This window comes from Tubulanus polymorphus, chromosome 2 (assembly GCF_964204645.1).
Source record: "Tubulanus polymorphus chromosome 2, tnTubPoly1.2, whole genome shotgun sequence".
Lineage (NCBI taxonomy): Eukaryota > Metazoa > Nemertea > Palaeonemertea > Tubulaniformes > Tubulanidae > Tubulanus > Tubulanus polymorphus.
Window position 1 is genome coordinate 1616756 of NC_134026.1, and position 22535 is coordinate 1639290.

At 38.6% G+C, this 22535-nt stretch overlaps 1 protein-coding gene across 1 annotated transcript; it reads left to right on the plus strand.

The window, feature by feature from the left end:
• Positions 1-121: 121 nt before the first annotated feature.
• On the plus strand, positions 122-21043 carry LOC141898649 (uncharacterized). The gene is made up of 17 exons (XM_074784670.1): positions 122-246; positions 1893-2063; positions 2319-2548; positions 2927-3460; positions 4143-4212; positions 4663-5011; positions 13741-13799; positions 14374-14488; positions 14811-14859; positions 15081-15252; positions 18098-18187; positions 18273-18451; positions 18555-18598; positions 18674-18834; positions 18924-19030; positions 19177-19297; positions 19381-21043. The coding sequence occupies exons 2-17, from the start codon at positions 1905-1907 to the stop codon at positions 19450-19452; spliced, it is 2511 nt and encodes an 836-aa protein (XP_074640771.1). The 5' UTR covers positions 122-246; positions 1893-1904; the 3' UTR covers positions 19453-21043.
• Positions 21044-22535: the final 1492 nt, after the last annotated feature.

The following is a 22535-nucleotide window of genomic DNA, read 5'->3' on the forward strand; positions in this document are numbered from 1 at the left end:
ACGAAATCATATAAAATAATCTGAACGATACTTTATTGTAACTAGTTATTCATTCAGATTCATGAGTAATATTCATATCTAATAAAATTTGATTGAGTCTAATCACGCACTGCGCATGCGCCGCAGAACAGGAAACGGTCATCGAGAAAATCAAAATTTCAATGAATTTTTTTAGAAGCGACGATGAATTTTTCTCTTTTTAACTCACGACTGGGCTTGTAACAAGTCAGATTACAGATTCTGACTGTAAGTGTTCTGTTCATCAACTGTTAAACGTTCGTTAACAAATATTAAATGCTTCATATTTCAACTTAGATTGTCATTCAATCAATGTAAGAGATTTGAAAATTGAACTGGTCTGTGGACTTCGTTGGAGAGGTGATTTTCAATTCAAACCATTTTTCACGAATGGTCTTTTGGCGAGAGCTTTCTCTGAGATTTATTTTGATCGCCTATGTCTAGGATAGGTAATTAGGCCTAATATATATTCAAAATCATGATTTGCGTAGTAGAAGGCTGACTAAGTGTCGAGATCCAGTCGAGCGTGGGAGTGAATAGCCCATCCTCTGATCCTTGTTGCAGCAATTTTGCAATTGATTAGAATTTACTCGGATAAAACAGTCATCCTCTTAGTATGATGGTAAATCTGCAGTTGGAAAGCATTTAAGCAGCAGATAGTCTTTTTTTTAATTGAAGAAGAGGTGTACATCTTTTCATGTATTAGTAGCCTATATGAAATATTCTTTCATCTTAACATTATTTATGTAAACACCTCTGTGTTAATGTGTTGAGTTATATTACCTACTTATTGCGTGCTATTTAGAATCTTCCCCAGTTACTCTGTGAAGTCTTCTCAGTGAACTGACTGTTGAATCCCGTGTGATATGTACCCCCTATCTGAGGTATCTGTCCAATATAGGCCTATCAAATAATAACCAATTCGCTGGAAGTGATTTCAGCTTTAAGGATTTTTAACCAAAATCCAAAGGAATGTGCTGTAATAATCAGTAAGCGCGACTTGTTTAACAACATATTATTAGACTTGTTTTGTTTAAGCATGAATCCCGCACTCAATTGACACTTGGCTAAAATATTTTCTGGATGAGTGATATTTCTGAGTGTGAATTAATAGGGCCTGATATCGAGGCAATGTTTTAAATCTCGTTAACAATGTTTCGGGATGCCCTTCATTTGAAGAAAGCTAACTTAACCTTAAATTTTAAAACTCTGCTTAGGTATTAAGCTCTTTTGCTGAAATTGAATTGAAAATTGAGGCAATATTTAATTATTTTCTGGCAGTGTCTAGGAATAAGTAAAAGAAAAATTAACCTTTTCTCAAATTAAAAAGCTCTGGTTATTTTGCCTATTGAATTAAAAACTCTCCACATTTCCCGAGTGAGGCCTCTATGCCCTTAGCATGTGATTACTGAATTAGCCATATAGCCAATGCAAGCAGTTAACCTTAATTAGGTATGAACTATTCATGATGTTTGGCTGTAACTGTAGGTTTTTCCTGATCTGCTAATTTGACGTCTTCACCATATACCGAAACTACTGCCGTGAAGGCCTAACAAATTCATTTTCTGTTTAAATTCAGTGTTTTTTGCAAGAGAACTTAGAGGGGCGATTATTCTTGTCAATTTAAATCCACCCCTATGCTAAGAATCAGCCCCCCAGTAGTGAGTTATTGTGATTGAGAGATTATACCAGAATGAAGCTTTAGCCTATTTTCAATGTTTCAAAAGCTTCTTAGCATTTGGAGTCCATAATGTTATACTATAGAATGATTGCAGTCCCTCTAAAATACTAGCATGTGGAGAACATATTATTAAAAGTCTCTGTGAATACAGTGATAAATTTATAATCGTCTTCGTTGTTTTTATTTTCTATAGGAATGTTTTATAATGTATGGAGAAAACGTCGAGAATATTCCACCAGAAACGTTTAAAGTACCAACCGTTCCAAACATCCAAACACCGCCATCATCAGTAGAGAGCTCAATTCTAAAACATTCTACTAAAGATAACCTCATAGCTTTCTCACCAGCTCCTAAACACTTGAAGGTATGCCACAGTTTTTCAAAAGTCGGTTAAAATCGACCATCAGTGACCATCAAAACTTCACTATTTGCAGACAAAGCAGTTTAACAGTCCTGAATTGAGATAAATTCATTCCAACTCTGAATTGTGAAACTGGGTCCCGAGTTACTTTAACCAACTTTTAAGCGACTATCCCTCGCGTGATTCTAATGTTATGTGATAGAGAATGTATTCTCCGGAAACCATGTCTATACGGTTGAAATTTCGGATAATTTTCAGGTCCATTTTTTGACGCCGAAGCAAAATTCCGTGAGACGATATTCGCCGGAAAAACCTGCGTCGGAATTATCGACGATAGATTCACCGGATTGGTATAATTTCATCCGTGAGATCGACGATCAAGAGAAGTGGTGCGAACGCACGGAAGTAGTTACAAAACGGGATCATACTGAAAACGTTGTTATTGCTCAATCAGTAATTCAAGAGATTATTGATAATTTACCTTTAAGGTATTATTTTACGATTATTTGAAGCTTTTATTATAAAATCTCAACCTAATCGGCAAAACCAACAGTTGATGATTTAACAATTTATTTTCTGACAGTTTCAAAGTTTTGACTAAACTTCATAATCAGAGAAATGAAAATAACACAATACACTGTACTGATATACAGCAATTTAAAAATGTAGATATTACTAAGGAAGGAAACTGTTATATCTTCAACTATAGGTTTTGCTCATTAACTTGGAAACACTAAGATTATCGTAATAACAGTCTACCTGTCAAAGCTCAACTAGTACTAAGACTACATTATGTTATATCAGAAAATCTATTATTATGATTATAATTAGAAGCATGTATCTCCAAAGTTTTGGTTTATTTTCAGAGATTCAGCGAATAAAACCGGTCGTTTAAGTGATTTGAGTAACGACAATTGTGACACAACAATGGCCGACGATGACGAAATCATTCCGCCGAAAGCTTCGTATAATTTCAACTTCGACGACATCGATTCGATCGATCCGTTCACGTCGAGTAAAGGTTTAGCTAATTCTCCGCCGGCGTCGTCTGCCGCGATAATCGAGAATCCGTTCCAGACGAAATCGAAGGTGTCGTCATCGCCACCGCCGGACGCCGGGTTTCACGACGATAATATAAATCCGTTCGCGAGCAGAAGACAATTACCGAACTCGCCGCCGCCGCCGACGATGAAGGGTGATATTACGAGCGAAGAAATGTCGAATTCAAACGTTGAGAATTCTTCGTCGTCCTCGTTGAAAGGTTTTCAAAATGTAACCGATATAAACGATAATGAGAACGGTAATAAAAACGGAGCCGCAGCCGGAATGGATACGAGTTGCACCGGTTCGGATTTATCAGTGAAATCTGACGACAGTAAAGCCAGTTCTACCGGATCTGAGTAAGTATCGTTAACACGATAATCTGAGGCAATCGGTGGCAATCTGTCTACTGTACTGACATTTTATTGGACTTGGTACAGGGTGGCCACGTACCTGGAAATCAGGGAATTTTGTATAAAGAAAAAAGTGAAAAATCAGGGATAAATCGGGGAAATTTCATTGCCAGGAGATTGCTAGAATTGATTGGATTCTTAGCAGATCAAGTCAGGGAAAACAACGTGCAGTCAGGGAAAAGTCAAATCAGGCCATCCTGTTTTATGTTCATACCAGTGCATGGTATATTATTCTTGTCTGTTATGCATGGGATTATTATTTTGATATTACGGAAATAATGTAGTCCACATTTAGGCTAAAAAATCTGATACCTTGTTTCTCCTAATTGGCCAATAAACGACAATAAAAATTAGTAATCAGTTCATTTCTAAAGCTGCCGGTCTATTATGGTTAGCTTGATCATGATTGCAGAGGGTAGATAGGCGGCCGGATGGTTAAACTTTTAAGCTCAGCAGATGGAGAAACGAGATATCAATTTTTTTTAAGCCTTAGCATAGATGTTTTTCAGGGAGCAATGATCATGTAGTAGGTCATTTTGTATTATTAGGTTCTAGTGATTCTTTTTAATTTGTATCAACATTTCACTCGATGTCTCATATTTGTGGTGCCGTGTTTTTTGCATTGTAGAAAAGTTGTCAAAAAGAAATCACCACCGAAAAAGAAGGGCCCTCCGAAGAGATTCCTACAAGCAAATAAGGTGATTATTGATTATCGGACACAACTGAAAAAAATAATACTGGAAATAAGATGCCATGGTACATGACATAGACAGGGTTCTTAAAGATCAGGGAATTTCGACTCTATTTCTTGAAAGTCGGGGAATTTGTATTTTTGGTTCCTTGTTGTTCTTATTGGTGATGAGCATTACAAGAAATAACCAGGGAAATTATCCATCAAAGGTCAGAGTAATATCAGGGGATTTTGGATTCCCAAAAACTAAATGATTCCTTGTTTCTCCTAATCGACTGGGTCACTTTAGTAAACTGAATTGCGAATTTGACCCGGCCTGAATAAATTATATTGCTAATCAGGCCGGGTCAACTTTTAAGCTCAGCAGAAATGAGAAGGTGTCAATTGTCAGTTTCAGCCTAATCTGTTAAATCCCTTCATAGACGTTTGAATATTAATTTATGTGGAATTATTTCAGAATTTTCTCGCTGCGAATCAAGCAAACGACGATGTCATCATATTCGATCCGAAGTCGAAGCGTTCTTCGGCCGCGGCATCTGATCGAATGGAAACGTCGAGTACGGCATCGGTTGCGTCCGATGCCGCGTCGGAGACCGGTGAATTACCGAGCTGTACCGCGGCGTCGACCGTCGCGAAGGAGATCGTTTGCGACGATTTCGACGCGTTGCTACGACCGACTAAAGACGTACAAATAGCCTCGATGACCGAGTTCGATACAGCTGGCATTTCCGTGTTCTCCAGTACAGTGATGAGTCAGGAGGGATTGGGATCTTTTTCCGAAGACGAATTCAAGTCTGCGACGGAAGGTAAGCATCGTAATATGTGAACGGACCCCGTGCTGCACCAGCTATCCTGATCCTGCTAGATGATGCGTGTATCAATAGGACAAATCAGTTTTGAGGAATTTTCATCTATTAGCCTTGCACCTTAGAAATAAGACAAATCATGTCTCTTCAAAGACTCGCGTTCAATGTTTATTGCGCAATTGTTATCTGTTATATGTACGTATTGAATTAAAAAAATCATTGATAGATTTTGATTGAATCTGAGAAGAAATCCAGGCGTCACTTTGAGCATGTACCTGGTAGATCCTCGCTTGCCTCACACAGAATCCTCAACTGCCACAGTCAACCGTAGAGTCCTCATTGAAGTGAATTAAATTCTTGCAATCGCGGTCGTTCGATGTTGTTACAAAGGTAGAAATTATTAGTAGCAGCTATCTGGTGCAAAATGCTTCCTGGTTGTGTGAGTGTCATGTTTGTGTGTGCTGGTTCTCTTTCAATTGTTCAGTCATGGTTTGTTGATTATTTGATGGCAATATTTCATGAAATCAAATCACTATCTATTATAGCCTTACGTAGTGTGTTTGCTGTTGATGTGTCTACTCAACTCTTAGGCAGTTACTGTCTACGAATATCAAACCAGGTCAACTGCCTACGAATTCCACGAAAAACAAATATCATTAACGCTTTAAAAGGGATATATGTATGAATCATATATAAATACTAGTTATGTATGGTAGTTGTCTCCGTTGTGAGGGCATCATTAGGATTGTAATGAGATTAAATAAATGGATTATCTCCGTGGATTATCTCGATATGTAGAAGAGACAGGTGCTGTTTCGTACTGATGTCCGATATATTTATACATCGATAACCGACAGCTGTGAAAACTCTTGTGCCCCTTCGTTAGTTTTTTACGTGTTATCAATGGCGGTCACAGTTTTAAGCTGGTTTTCTTCGCTGATCTATCCTTCATTGCTCACGTCTATAGTAGCCGTGTTGGTCGTATTAGGAATCAATGCTGTGAAATGGATTTCAAAAGGTACGTAGGCGATTTTATAAAAATAGATACGACATTGAACTGAGCTGATGAGTGATCTCATAGAAGGGGGTTGTGGGCGTACAAGGATATGCCATTAGTTTAGTTGTTTGGTAGTTTACTCGATGATATGATAGGCTTCAGAAGTTTTCTAGTTCATGATCATTTGTCAGTCTTTAGTTTCTGATTTGAACTAAAGGTGGCGGTCGGTGTTGCGTATGATTACCACCAGTTGAGTTGTTTTGATGGCGTCAATGCTCGAGTGCATTATTGTATAAGTCCGTGACACGATTGTATTGATTTTCTGTTGAAGAATATCAATGAGTTTTGTTTTCTGAAATGACTGATATTTATTTGTACATGATTGATACTGTCGTTGTGACATTGTATCGGAAATCATCAGCCTGTGACTCGAAGCAGTTTCAACGGTCTACCGCTTCTAAGTAGTATTATTGTCCATGGTTTGAATTTCACTCAATTTCTCATGTTGTCATTGTACCCATGCCAGTGTTACTGTACTTGTGAAGTGTTATTAGCGAACCTTTTTGAGAAACACAAATTCATGGCTTTGATAACAAGTAAGTCATTTGACCGCTGAAAGAAGTTTCATGTTATCACCGTTGATAAAACACTATATCCTTGTTGTGACGATAATATACATAGAATCCCACAACGATATGAAACGAAAAACAAAGTCCAAAAATGTTGTCTAGAGCCAGTAGTTGATTCAACGTTTTGACTATATTCTAATAGTATTCCTAGTATTAATATTAGTGGTATATCGGTATAAACTACTAACCCTAGGATACATTTCCAGACATATTGTCTTTCGATACAATTGTGGGATTCTTTCTATACTAGGTTAGATATATCTACCTTTCCCTGTCTTGTTCAAATTTTCATCTGAAGGGATCCCATTCTTAGGTCAGACTTCAGGCGCTATGTGGCGCTAGTGTTATTATGGTTAGGTTAGTTAAACCTATATTCGAACATATAAACTGTAGTTGCTGTATAGTAGCCGTTGAAATAGATGAATGTCGATTGTCTGTTTGTTATTCTCATTGACGATGCAGAAACTGTCATCTCTCCGATCAGAGAATGCCTGAATATCTATCGTTAGGCGTTTAGTTAAAATTCTGGCGTCAGTAAGATATGTTTGATAGCGCTGGGCTGCGTGGAGTAGCTGCCGTACTCTGATTGGTATTCTATCGAGATAAACCCGATCTAATCTGATATCGTGTTGTAAACGTTCTCCGGCGAGGATGATAAAGAAATTTTTCTCACGTAGAAAGAACATTCTGCCCGACAACAAAGCAATAAGTGATAATTCAGTGTTTTTATCAGTTGTTGCATTGCGAAATCATTAATAATCTCTACAAGCGAAGGGGACTCGTCAGACCATTTGTGTTCACGCAGTAACTTTGTTTATAGCTTCAATTGAGAACAATTTTTTATGTGCATTTATTTTTTTATTGAAGTTCCCGGCGAGAAAAAAAGGTAAAGATCGAAATGATATCGGATTGTGATCGCAGTTCTACGGATCAAGGAATTTCGAATTTACCATTTCTTACACGGACAATCAGGGAAACTTGACTCTTTCCTTGAAAATCAGGGAATTTGAATTGTGATGACTTGTACTTGCCGGTGATGAGTGGCACAAGGATCCTCTTGATAAGAAACTTCCCCTGCTCTGAGGATATCTTAATTTAATCAGGGACTTTTGGTCTTGTGTTAGGGAAATATCTGAGAATATTGGATTCTCTGATCCATAAGAAGCGTAGATGTAAAGTTTCTCTGGCATAAAGATCGAAATGAAAGCTGATTATAATCCACAGCGTTTGGTAGTTATAATTCTCTAGAGTGGATGTTGTATGTTGTACATTGTCGGGTGTTTAACCACTGTGTGTTGAGATCGTTGGACTGGTGGTCTCTCTCTCTCTCTCTCTCTCTCTCTCTCTCTCTCTCTCTCTCTCTCTCTCTCTCTCTCTCCTCTCGCTCTCTGTCTCGTTGTTGCGGTTAATGCGCGATGATCGTTGAAACTACTCGCGGAATCGAACCTTGTTTAGATGGATACATCCCTCACGGTGGTGACAACGATGAAACGTCATCTCTACGTTTGATAACGGTTCGCCCCCCTGCGTCTCGTCCTGCGGCGATCTGTAGAATGGATTTACGCGGTTTCTGCGACTGTTTACTGTCATCAACGTGTATGATTTTGATGGTTCTATCGTTTATGTCGCCGGTTTTACTGTATATGATAATCGTACTGGTACGGTGGGCGTAGTAACGATGATAAACACCGGCTATTGTTCGGTGAGGCCCGCGCCGTGCCGCTCTCGTTTCACAGGTCGTCCTCGCTCGTTCCGGTTTCAAGCAATTGTGGATAACGCGCGGTTGAAAGGAAAGACGCGAGACGCGCCGATGAAGTCCACCCAGCCCTGATATCGTGATATCGTCGAGTTTTATTCGATTTTTATGCGTCTCCTCTCGAGTGTTTACAGCATCATTAGTTCGTTCGTGTAGTTATTCCCCGACGGCCGTCTTCGTTTCATCGAAATGAAAAATTTATGCATTCGCACTTTTTGTTTCTGTAGATAGAGTTTAATTACGTGTATTTATTTTCATAAAATGATTCTTCAGTTTTTCGTTAACTTTTTTGACGAAACGATCGAATCTATTCGAGAGAATTGATTTAAAAAGATTCAATTCGTTATTATCAAAATCCACGGAAACTGATTGCGATCGATCTACGCGGCTTGACAAGCGGAAAGTACGCGTGGTCCTCGTGATTGCGTGATCGGTGAATCACCCGTGATCAGATTGATGTGAATCGTTGAATTGATCGGCGGACAGTGTTTAATCAGTGTTGTATTCTCAGTGAAGATAAAGCGATGGATTTTCATGCGTTCTGCGACTGTTTGTTATCTTCTACTTGTATGATATTGATGGTTCTATCGTTCATGTCCCCGGTTTTGTTATATATGATTATTGTGCTCGTTCGATGGGGTTGAGACGACGATCTCCGCGCGTTTATATCAAACAGGTGAATATAATAAATACATCGAGTTCTCATTTCCGATCTAGAATCGACCAAGCGCTTCGAGTCTGCGCTTAATTGGTCCGTTTCATTTTTTAACAGACCGGTTTAAACCGATCCAGATCCATTCTAAATTTTAGAATCGACAATTTCTTAATGTATGAATAAAAAGTCGTCAGTGTTTAATCTTGGATCGGTGATGAAAGCGGATTTAAAAACAAAGTGTCAACGCACAGCATTGATTTGGTCTGTTCTAGATCGATTATTAAATTCAGGTACGGGCCGAATCGGAATGGACTAATTACCGAATCTGAATCTGACTTGTAAGTGTTGTTTCATGCTTTTTTTTCAAGGAACTGTTGTCCTTTATATTTAGAAGCTGGCTTTTGAGCTTCTTTGTACAACTGGATTGGTGTTTATCCGATCAAATCTGTACATCAGTTATGATTGTGGCATTTGTTTCTTAATCCAGTCTTGATTGCGATTTCATATTTCAAATGCTGAAATTGTAAAATATGTAGTTTGTTAGTTCAGGTAAATCAGGTTTGACCAGTCCAATTAGATCTCATTTCCCACTGAGAAGATGAATCCCGGTGTTTCAAAATTCATAATTCACATTAATGTCAGGATACAATAATAGGCATCTACCGTTTGGACAGATACGTCTCTGTGTATGGATAGCTAGTGATATTTGGTATTGCGTATGTCAGACAAAGTGACGTTATTCAGGAAATCATTCTGTCACCGAATGAGTTCGATACAAATAGTCATCGTAATGAGAATGTGGAGTCACGCGGCCGAGCATTATTACTGATCACCAAATCAAATATAGACGCTTCACTAAGTACTGTTTACGTATGCATGGGGAAAAATATATACCGCGCATAATTCCCCGGGCTAATTCACTTAGCATCGCCTTCATCGGTCAGCAGCACATTCATCGGTCAGTCATCTAGCAGCACATTCACTGGTCAGTCATTTAGCAGCAGGTTCACTGGTCAGTCATCTAGCAGCACATTCACTGGTCAGTCATTTAGCAGCACGTTCACTGGTCAGTCATTTAGCAGCACGTTCACTGGTCAGTCATCTAGCAGCAGGTTCACTGGTCAGTCATTTAGCAGCACGTTCACTGGTCAGTCATCTAGCAGCACGTTCAATGGTCAGTCATCTAGCAGCACGTTCACTGGTCAGTCATTTAGCAGCACGTTCACTGGTCAGTCATCTAGCAGCACGTTCACTGGTCAGTCATTTAGCAGCACGTTCACTGGTCAGTCATCTAGCAGCAGGTTCACTGGTCAGTCATCTAGCAGCACGTTCACTGGTCAGTCATTTAGCAGCACGTTCACTGGTCAGTCATCTAGCAGCAGGTTCACTGGTCAGTCATTTAGCAGCACATTCACTGGTCAGTCATCTAGCAGCACGTTCAATGGTCAGTCATCTAGCAGCACGTTCACTGGTCAGTCATTTAGCAGCACATTCACTGGTCAGTCATTTAGCAGCACGTTCACTGGTCAGTCATTTAGCAGCACGTTCACTGGTCAGTCATTTAGCAGCAAGTTCACTGGTCAGTCATCTAGCAGCACTTTCACATTGGTGAAAAGTGCAGTTAAAGTCCTACCTGAATTGGTCCTGTCCATTTTAGAATAGAAGACAAACAAAGAATTCTGATCCAGGTTTATTCAACAATTTTGAAATTATCATGTATGGATAGTGCAGGTCTGGTTTGGTTCATTCTAAATTGGTCCATTCCTGATGCGGCCCGAATTAGAACATACTAACATCATGTTCTTTACTATTTCATCATCAATTGAAAGGAATGCACAGAATCAGTATATTGATGATAGGGACATGTGAACAGTGCCTGTATAGGCTGTACGATCGCTGGGACTTCAGACTCCTTAAGAGTTACAGTGAGGAATTGTGTGAACGTGGTTCATGATTATAGGGCTTTATTCTAATTGTAGTGTTATGAAATGGGGTATTTTACATAGATAGTCAAAAATATATCTTATTATTATATGTAAAATACCCCATTATGAACTTGCAGGAGCCTCCAGTGTCTGGTATATTCATCGCTCATTCCATATACTAGTAGTTAGTTAATAAGGCAAAATAAAGAGCGGCAGTTCACAGTAAACGCACCTCCGTGTGATGATTGGCGTTGATTGAATGAGGAAATGAAACAATTATTAAGAATACATCGCGGTGTTGGTCGGGTTTGCTGGTGATGTATTCTCGCTCAACATTACCGCTCATCTATACTCTGCCTGATACAATGTATTGTCAGAGAGAGACACAGAAAGACAGAGAGTTGTGCAATTCAATATTTTGATTAATGATGATGTTAAATCCACCAGTTGTGGCGATGCTCGATTGATTTTATTTTTCTCGTCGCCGCGCGTTACATTACTCGAAGGGGATACGCGCTTATGAAAATTTATTCATTCGATTTCGAAAACTGATAAAACTGTCGGTGGTCGGGTTTTTATTTCAAATTAACTTTGTCTAATCAAATCTATAGCAGTGTGAGTCTGAGTGTGTGTCTTCATCCGCGGTGTTTTTATAAAGCATGCATTGCATGCGGTATTTCTCGAAAAAATATTTATTAGCTATCATCAGGGGGCTGTGTTCGTTGATTAGGACATTAAGCCTGTCACAAAATATCTCATTTGGACGAAGCAAACATCGCTGTCAAGTATTCCCTCGACTATTGTAGTGAAATGCTGCCCGGTAATTTGCTTTTAAGTAATAAAGTGTCCTTCAATAGCTGAATAACTGCTGACCGTCGATTAAGTATCGGAAGCTTTTATATCGTGAATCAGTTGTGAATTCTCGCACAAGTGTCTATTTGTATGAATTCAAATCAACACTTCACTCACATCAGATGAATTGGTTGTTTGTCCGGTGTAACAGTGTCGCTGTATCAGACATTGAATCTAGAGGATCCGATGAAACTGGTGGCGTCTTGGAGTTATCAGGTATCAGAGAATCGCTATGGTTACTGTCTCAGGGTATTGCCACGTTAACTAGACCTGTATCAGGGTATCATCGTGGTGTTTATCAGGGAATCGTCATAGTAACTGGCTGTATCAGGGAATTGTCATGGTAACTGGCTGTGTCGGGGATCAAATCTGCCATCATTGAGTTAGATGATTATTGTATTACTCGTTTTCGTAGAATATAAAAATTATCGGAGTGTGATCAATAATTATCTGATCTGAGTGTGATCAATGATTTATTCCGGTTTATCCAACACGCGAATGATATTTACTATCATCATCATCATCATCGTCATCGTCATCGCTGGCAATCGTGACTGAAATATAGCGAGTCGAGTGAGTGAATGATTCCTCGTTGTCGGTCTCTAAATGAAATATTGTATCGTCGACTCTTGTTACATTCGATAGGCTCATCAGCTGAGTAGAGGCAAGAGGCGCGCACAAGAGACGTTTTGATTGCTGAGGTACGCGAATCATCGAACGTCTTCCGTTTAACTCCTCGTCTATATCCTCGTGTATATCCTCGTGTGTATGTGTGCAGAATTGCGACTTGTTCATGTGCAGGTGATTGATGATAGAAATAAAGCTGTGTTCGGATTCGTTGACAGTCGACAAACAGACGACTGTAGCACGCGAGCACGCAGACACTGAAATGGATTCAGTATCAGGAGACAATGTGTCTATATCTACAGGTGACTCAACCCGGTTTAATCCGTGAATGATGACTGAACTATTTTATCCCGACGGAATCATAAACATCATAAACATCCCGTGGCTAATTTACGCTCTCTCTGTCGATAGTTGAGCCGAAAGCCGGTCGTTTGCGATGCCGTATTTTTCTAATGATTGTAGCTACACGGCGACGTTTCTCGTCGACGGACATCGTTGTCGATCTCGGCGGTCGTTTCGGATTTGACGCTGTTTCGATACCGACGTCGGTTCGACGACGGCGGGTAATAGACAATCATCGCTAACTTTTGGCCCGGTCGACTCGTCCCTTCTGGGACTAGTTCGCTGCTGCTCGAGGATAACAGCTCCGAAGATCCGGAAAGCGTGGAACTGTTCGAGTTTAGTTCATGCGGTGATATGCCGACAGGATCGGACTCGGTTCACGTGTTAGTCCCTAGTCGGACTAGCGATTGTTTATACGGACGGTATAGTCCGTATATCTGTTTGCGTAGTAGTTTACAGTTAACATGTACCTGTGTGTTAGTGTTATCGTTCATGGCTCCTATAATTCTCTATATTACGTTGGCTTTCCTCAACTGGCCGTAGGTAAGCCGGTGTGTATGTTTGTCACTTTTATCTTTCGTCAATCTTGATTGTCTTTTGTAAAAACTGTTACCCGTACATAATGCGGTTATCTAATGCTGAGTAGTCGATGTACATTACGTAAGTCATCAATATTGGTGTTTCAAAATAACGATAACAATTGCGTGTATAAGCATTTATTATGTAATTTGATAAATGACTCTCTATTTCCTAATTATTGAATTTTCATGTTTTTTAACCCTTTCAGTGCGTCTACACTGCAGTGCAGTGTATTAGTCGGTGATGGACTAGTACTCCGCACTGCGTTGATATAATTAATAATGCTTAATTACTCATCACCGAAAGGGTTTTAATAGCAAGGTTATATATGTAATATAATTTATATATTCATTCTTTCATTTTGCAGTGTTCAGCGATCCGTCAGCATGGGATATGCTAGAGAAGTTTGGTGAGGGTAATTCTGATGTACGTATATTCGGTATTCAGTGTGAGTTCGCTGTGTTCGGTGTGATTTCCATCCATCGAAATAAAAACCCACAATACGAAATAACATGATTTTCATCGCTCGAAATGTTGCCTGTATTTATGCGTTGATACAGAAAATGCCGTTGATGAATTCGACTTATGGATAAAGCCATGCGTTGAAATGTCTCGGGAATGACGACTATTAACTCGCATTAGGGATTTCTGTAATTCAATTGTAGACAAATGATCGTGATGAAATTGCGTTATTGATTGCGCTTTATACGAGTCTGCGGGATTAGCTCGCATCGAAAATTTATGAAGACGGCCAAATCATATTTACTTGAGACTGCCGATTTATTCTAAAGTTTATACAAAGCTGAAATTTGATATTCAATCGGTTGTTAAATTACTGTGTTCCTCATGTCATAATCTTCAGTAGAAACACAAATATCATTGCTTTGTATTTGAATTTGTTGTCCAAAATCACGGTTATGCCACTCAGACTGCGATGTTTATTTTGTGGGTTTGTTAATCGTGTCTTATTGTGTTTTTTTGGGGTTATTTTTCTTTGCAGAATCCCGATTCCGCTCTTACCCGGCAATCGCTGTACGTAAAGTTCGATCCATTAGTCCAGGGAGATGATAAAAGTCCCGGCAATGTCGGCGTTCTTCCAAATCCAAGAGTACAAGGTAAAGTCCCTCGTGTAACCTTGTGGATAACTTAGATTCTTAAAGAATTGGCCAAATATCGAAAGGAAACATTTTGCTCCTTACGTCAAACATTTTATGTTTGTAATAATGATCACATTCGTTTGCATATAGACTCCATATAAACTACTAGACTGTCTTGTTAAAGAGAACATAATAAGCATGATGAATTTTATCAATTTTACTAAGAGAGAATCTCTGAAAAGTGACGAAATTTACATAAGGGAAAGATAACGACAAAGGCCTACTAACGATAGGCCTAGTAAAAATTGGCAATGAATATTGAATGATGTGTTACTTTCAGGACTGGCGAAGAAGACAAGTAACAGCCAACTGGCTTCACTTGCAGAAAAGTAAGTATCATTAAGGGACGTAACTGTGGTCATAGTCTTAAACTATTAGTTTTATGGTCTCGTAGCTCCTCATTTATCTAATTGGATAACAGTTGTTGATCGTATCAGTTGTCCGAGTGGTCAGTTATATCTGAGAGGGGGGCCGACCTTGCCGGTTATATATCGACTTCATTTACACAGTATGACGACGACGCAATGGTATATATCTCATCTCGTTTCAGCCCGAATGCATCGGTTTATAGCGAGGATCTTCTATTGATGAATACACCACCTCCTAATAAACCACTATCGCGTCTTAAACAACTGCAAATGGGTCAATCGAGACTCGCCCCTCAACAGCCGGCCAGCGATCTAGATAATATTTTGACGTGTAGTCCAAAACTCGATGAAGAGGTATGTATATTAAAGCGTCATACATGTATTCGCAACAAAAATCAATTTTATCTTCCCCGAAACTATCCGCTGACTGCACACGCGCGCACAGAGTACCGGTATATGGTAGGAATAATAGTAGGAATAAATCTCTGAATCTGGCGTGTGAATAGTGCTTGTTTTATTTCACATGACTGCGTGTTGTCATATAAAATCCTCTTATGTATGTCTGACTTATATATTCCCCTAGATCATTATTACACGGAGATTATCATCCGTCCGTCTGTCTGTAAATCATAGAGAAGATTTCTATTACTTTTCTAAAACACAAAACTCATATGAGAATCATTAAGTTTTATGCTGTTTTTAGTGTTTTATCTGGTAGAAAAATTCAGGCTTCAAGTCGCAGTTTTGTCTTAACTGCTGAAGGAAAACATATTTTGCTTATTCGATCTGATTTATTTCACCTGACCGTCATAACATAAACTTATTTCATTCTAAATCGTTGATGTTACCGTCAATGTTGTTTTCTTCAACGGAACCACCGGGGCACTCTATATACATATTTGTTTGTTTTTACCTCATGTGCATCAGACATGCCATTCTGATTTAGCGATCGTAGAACCGCCCGAGTATTCAACTCGCGCCGCCGCAGCCGCCGACGAGTGGGTCGAACAGATCAACAGTTTTTCCGAGCTCGAGGATTCCGCCGCTTTGTCGCAAGATTCGCTCGAGTGTATATCGTGTACGTGGGGCACGGAGACCGGCCGACCGGATAGTCCTCTACAATTCGACCACGACGAAGTCGTACATATAGACGTCTGTGATAGCATTAGCGAATTGAGAGATGACACAGATGTAGGTTTACGCTCTACTAACGGCATTCATCCTCGTAATTCTAGACGTTTTGATAAACAGCCGACTACGATTGGTTCACATCGTTCTTATACGCGTCAAACCCATTAATCATACATAACGTTTGTAGTAAAATAGCTACGATCAGACGTTGAACGCGTTATATACAAATTCAAAAGATTTAAGTAGAAATTTATGTATCAAGAATTAAGATCAGAAGTGATAACGTTTCTGACTTTCACTAGAGACCTGTGTCGGGTCCGAAATGTTGTGCGTATCTTCTCATTTTAATTCTTGATAATCGATTTTTGATTTCAATCTTTTACAATGTATACAGTGGATTTTAACCGTATCATTGATTATTTATATTTATCGCTAGCTTGAATTCGACGAGAATAATGTTTTGGGGTTGATATTCCTTCCTCGTGCTTAATGGCTGAAAAATGTGCTCCAAAAGCAGACGGCTGTTTCACTGGATTTTATGTTCACACCTCTGGCATGGTTGTTAGTTCTTCGACTGCATGGTTTCCATATTCGTCTGACCCGCTCTCTCTACCTCTACCTCTTATTTCGAGCTACGTTCATTATTTTTGTATGTCTGATGCTGTCGTCGTTTTCGTTTTCTTTCACATTCATTTTGTTGAAATCATGGTCTCGGAATATCAAATGTTCTTACGTGTAGCGTGTTTAAACAATCGGTTCCATTTCCTCAGATGTGTAAAATTTTACTCTCTAACGCGTTTCTGTCAACTACGAGATATCTCGTAGTTCCATTTCAGCCATCATTGTCACTATGAGTTGTTGTAGGTGATCCTTCTTATTCACGGTTTGATATGAGCTCTCTGGTAATCGGAATGACACATCTCCCGATTGACTGGCAATGTGAATAAAATCTGCTTCATTTTCAATACTCATTGATCAACTTATGAAAATGGCTGACTATGAGATAACTTGTAGTAGTGACTGGGAAGAAAGATGGTGGCAGTGAACGTGTTGAACAGAGTTAAACCCGTTCATATCAATTTGACCCTCAAGTCAAACTGCCGAACTGATCTCACGATTCTTACGCAACATTTCTCAAACATCACAACCCATCTGTTGATTCGATAGGTTAATTTAGAAATGTTTCATCGTGGTATGACATTGATTTAGTCATTACAACTCCATAACGGCACATGTTGTAATAATAAATCAAGAATCTGCGTGAAATCGAATTAGACAATGCCTGAATTAGTTTCGTATATTCGTAACAAACTGAAATATTGTTGATCATATATTGATTATATGTATATATCTAACAGTGTTTAAACTAGTACATGTATACTCAGGGATCAGTTATACTGATTTATTCCTAAAACCTGGAAATCTATCTATGTGGTATGTTTTTCTATCATTTATACATCTAAAGGGGTACATTGTAAACTACTTTGAATTAATCTTTATGTATAAATGTAAACACTCATTGCTTTAGTTTGTAAGGGTTCTAATCAAATATTTTAAGTTTCATTTCATTTATCATAGTTTTGATTTGCAATCCCTTTTATATTCTCTCTATTAAATGCTTTGGTGTTATGTTAGTTAAAGGATGTTGTTAATTATTTGTGACTGGGTCAATCAATTCTGGTTTTCAGTGCTATGTGGAGGCCATTTATGAGTAAAATGTGTTTTTTCAAATGTCGCAATCAACAAAGCGTAAGATATCAGATTTTCTGAAATCCTTTTTTGGCCTGTCTTTGCTGCATTTTTGTAACAAGTATTTTCCAGGTGAAGTTCTAGTTTCATGGTACTTCTGTGTCAGTATTCTATTCCTGCCAAAATGCACAATGCTCTTCTGTGCCTTATGATAAAGAAAATTCACATCTTTCATCCACAACCATATCGCTGGGAACAAGTTATTATTTTTATTGAACTATTCATAAATCATTGGATCATACAGAGTTGATAGTTGTCCGTGAAGTACATATTCACCACTAATAATCTTTATAAAGTTTACTTGTTTTGAATATTACAGAACCAAACAGACAGTGGTCGTCCAGAGAGTGAGACGCCTTCTAAACATGATTCCGTCGAGCCATCGAGAGCGGGAACCGGTATTGTTGAGGTATGTAACCCCGGTAACCAATAGTGGCTTCAATTGTGCGACCAAAATAGAGGAATTACTATCTAATATAACGTGTATGCTTCAGGTCTTGAAATACACAGAATCCGACTTCAAAAAATTAAAGCAACAAATGGAGATGGACTTCCAAGCGCAGTTATTGGCTAAAGAACGTTCGTGCTACAAGAAAGTGCAAGATTTGCAGCAGGAAATTGCTAAACTTACTGAAGAAAATAAAGCATTGTCAGAATCAGTTGATAACATGACGTAAGTAGCTTTATTTCTATCGATAGACTTCGCTACCGAGTCGCCATCTACCGAGAAAAATGAGTAGCTTTAAAGTAAAATGTGTTTTCTTTTCGTTTTACAGAAAAGTGGTCGCTGAATATGAGAAAACTATATCCCAAGTTATTGGTAAGTTAAGGGTAAATGATACGAGTTATCAGTTATGTCGTGTTTATAAGTCTAATAACTGTATTTTTTCAATAGCTGATAAAGAAACGGTCAGCGCTTCTTCGGCTGAATCAATGACAGAATTAATTCAGGAACGAAATCATCTGATGGAAAGTTTACAGTCGATGGAAAAAGCATTTTCAGATATGTTGAAACGACACGACAGGTCGAAGGAGGTCGTTGAGAGTCAAAAGAAGGTCGGTTTATAATAACTCTCATTGTGTACTGGTTTCCCACCGCTGTTCGATGCGTTCCTATTTCAAGTATCAATGTTTAATGTTTTTAGAATGAAGAACAACTGAAGAAATGTATTACTGATTATCAAGAGAAGATGAAGAAAGCAGAAACGAAATACCAGGCGCTTAAACGGCATGCTGAAGAGAAATTAGTAGCGTAAGTACAGAGCTTGTCGTTAATGGAAATTTGAGCATTTTTAACCGCATTTGGATGGATTTACTAACCTCATCAGGTTCATAGATTAGTTTAAACAACGTTCTTTGCCTCAATATTTATGGCCTATCTGTGTATGTTGTTTTTAGGGCAAGTGAAGAAATAGAAAAAGTGACAAAAAGTAAAGATAACGAATTGACGCGGTTACAATTAGCCGTGAAGAAATCCGAGGTTCAAATTAAGAGCTTAGAAACAGCTGTCGCTCAGAAGGTAAATTCACCGTCTGCCGTGCGGCATCAAATACTGAGCTGTTTCAAGCGGACATATTTTTACTGTATTGCTTTCGATTTCAGACGAAAGAAAACGAAGAACTGACTTCAATCTGTGATGACTTGATTTCACAAGTAGGAGGTGGTGGAAGCTAGTATTTATGTGAAAACCGATGACTTAAATAAATGAACTACCTATCAGCATATGCATTTCCCGAAACACTGTCAAAAGCAGATATATATATATACACGAGGCTAGATGAAAATGCTTTTAGAGATCCGCTTTAGTGCTTGGATAATTTCTAGACGAACAAACGGTCATTATGTTGTATAATGACGATGGGAAAAAACATAATTGACTCAGGGCCGAAATAGGAATGCAAAATGATTTTCGAACCTAGACACAAAAGTAATACCGGTATACCATTTACATTCAAATGTACATGTATTAAATTTCGAAGACTGATTAGTTTATCTCTGCTTGTCCAAGAGCAGTCATCTCATATTGTTTTCCCGAGAAAGAGAGCAGAATATTGTTTTACAAACAAAATATTTATTCGATGCCGTTTGGCCTGGTCTTGAAATCGTAGAATAAGCCGCTTGATGGCAATTTATATTTGACTGGGCGCATTTGTTGTTGATGTGAGACTTTCGCTGTGTAGGGAATGAAACCAAATGTAAATATTTCTATGAACAAGTGCCAAGCTTGTGTGATAACGCTTGTAATTGTTTATTCCGTGTTGATGATTCTATTTGTCGGTCCAATATGAAGTATGTTCATTAATCCGTATGTCCGTGATGAGCTCGTCGTCATACACTAAGTCGGTACATGAAGTGAATTGTATTTGAATATTGCACAACCTGCCAGATATTAAGAGCTAAATGAATATGTATCAGAAATGTTAAGATTGAAAGTGAAATATATTGTGTTGAACTTAAATTAATTATTTTTGTGTTGAGTACAACAGGCTATAATTGTAACTAATAAATTAATGTTCGTTTTTGGTTAAGCTTCAAGAAGTGATGTTTGTCTGTATATTTGTGCTGCTTTCATTCGAAGATTTAAAGATTAACTCGTTCAAAGTTTGATATACGCTCGATTCTAATGTGAATAGAATGTTAGTTTAAAAACTTATAGTTATGTTGTCAATTCTGGGTTGTTTTTTCACAGCCATAATAATGATGAAGATTGTACATATATCAGTTTAAACATATTGTAATTATGTACAGTTAACTTGTTATTATGATCGCCTTTTTGAGTACTGATGTTTCAGTGCTATAGTAGTGTAAATGGCTTGTCTATTTGTGCTCATGTTTTCTCAATTTATTGCACCTGCTGACGGACACGGATGATTGTCAGTTTCTCCGTACCGGGGTATGTAGAACTAGAAATTGGACGATAACAAAACAATGCTATGAATTCATCTTATTGAATAATGATACATATAGGGTATTATAACATGTAGTATGAATTCACGGTGGTTTATTTGATACAATTTGACGAAGGTTTTTAGAATCACTAATCTTATCTGAATCTTTTATGGAGTTACAATCAGTTGATTGCATAATAAATACTTTGTTAATGAGTAAGAAATCTATATATTCCAGGTTTAATGACATTGACACCTTTCATGATTCCATTAGTTTGCCTGAATTTCAGATAAATGATGTTTTTGTGCCTTGTTTAACTTGCTGTTTTTCTTATGATTACTTGTAACATGCATGTACTAAAAATCCAATTATTTTTGGTGCTCAATAAAAATTAGGCATGATCATACAATAAATAGAATGTGGTTCTGGTTTTTCTAAATTTTTCTTGTGTTGAACCTGATTTGTTTATGGTTTTTGATAATTCTACACTTCGTTTTTACAAACTCTAGGATTCATATATTTGGATTGAAATGCAAGCATAGTTAAAGCGCATAGTCATTAATTTGCGGCTCGAACATAGGCGGTTATTAAGCCGTGTACCAGATGCCATGAGCGAGTGCCCCTCTGGTAGACTGGTTACCGGTCTCTATCTTCAATTAGAGATAATCCATATTGAATGGGACAGGCAACCAGTCTATACCGTGGCAATCTCGATGCCATCAGCCAATGATCATGATCGCCAGGAGAATCCACGGAAGCATGTTCACAGTGTGAGTTAGCCGAGGTGAATGAATGGTTTCCTATGCTTAATACATACTGTGGTCAGCCGGTGTCGTATTCAATGGGGCGTGTGAATATACCGCTATTGTGTCTCTTTGACTCTATTGTTGAATGGGTTTACATTGAGCGAGAGCTTATAATAATACTAATAGAGCCGACGAGTTGAACACGCGCCAGTAGCCAGCTGAACAATATCGTAGAACTTTAATAAGGCCACTGGAGATAAATTACTTGATTCTCCTCAACAACTCCTCTCCGAATTTAGCGCCGCCTGTTTTTAGGCGTTTCGTGTGGCCGATAGATCGAGGGTAGATAAGCAGTGATACTGATAGGTCATCGTGCACAGTGAATTATATGGAAGACCTGGAGGGACATGCCAGTTGCTAGTTGCTAGTTGCCAAATACCATTTGATAATTGTTCTCCGCCCGCTAGCGCCACCTCGGTATATACCTTTTGTTATTCATTGCCGCGAAATTGCATGATCAAAAGTATGATCATGAACCCTATAAAACCAAAGGCATAATACATCGATAAGCTCCTGGCATAATACATCGATAAAATGCAAAAATATCTCATTCAATCAGAATCATATTTTTAATGATTATTTTTGGATGACACCTGGACCGGACCAGGCCAAGAAGAGCACTGCTGATCGACCAGACTGAGGCGCGTCGTATCCATGACGACTCGGAGCTGTCGCCCGCCCAGCGGCAGTGCTCGTTTCAATTTCATTGATTTCTTAAACTGAAGAAAGTGTTGAAATTTGGCCGATACGTCGGTCTCACACGTTCACTGAAGTTCGACTCGAGCTGCAGTTTTCGTATAACTAGTGCGCTTGCCGCGTTTCGGCGACCGCCCGGTCCACATTTGACTTAAATCATCGTTCCTGTTTTGAAAAAAGGGGACAGTCACTTAACCCGTTGAATGACTAAAACGTAATTTGCGACTGTGCCCGAGTGACGCGTGTGTGCCCGAGTAAAATTCCATGACTATTTAATCAATGATTATGGGTACTACCATGAGTGCAATGGTGTTAGATGTCTACAATCATAGTCTTAACCATTCCCCACTTTCATCTCTGAGTCAG

Bases quoted from the DNA above. Each gene is read 5' to 3' on its own strand.
- LOC141898649 (XM_074784670.1), top strand. From the start codon at position 1,905: ATGTATGGAGAAAACGTCGAGAATATTCCACCAGAAACGTTTAAAGTA. The intron at 5,012-13,740 runs GTAAGCATCGTA...TTCATTTTGCAG, and splicing joins ATTCAAGTCTGCGACGGAAG to TGTTCAGCGATCCGTCAGCA. The intron at 19,298-19,380 runs GTAAATTCACCG...TTTCGATTTCAG, and splicing joins AAACAGCTGTCGCTCAGAAG to ACGAAAGAAAACGAAGAACT.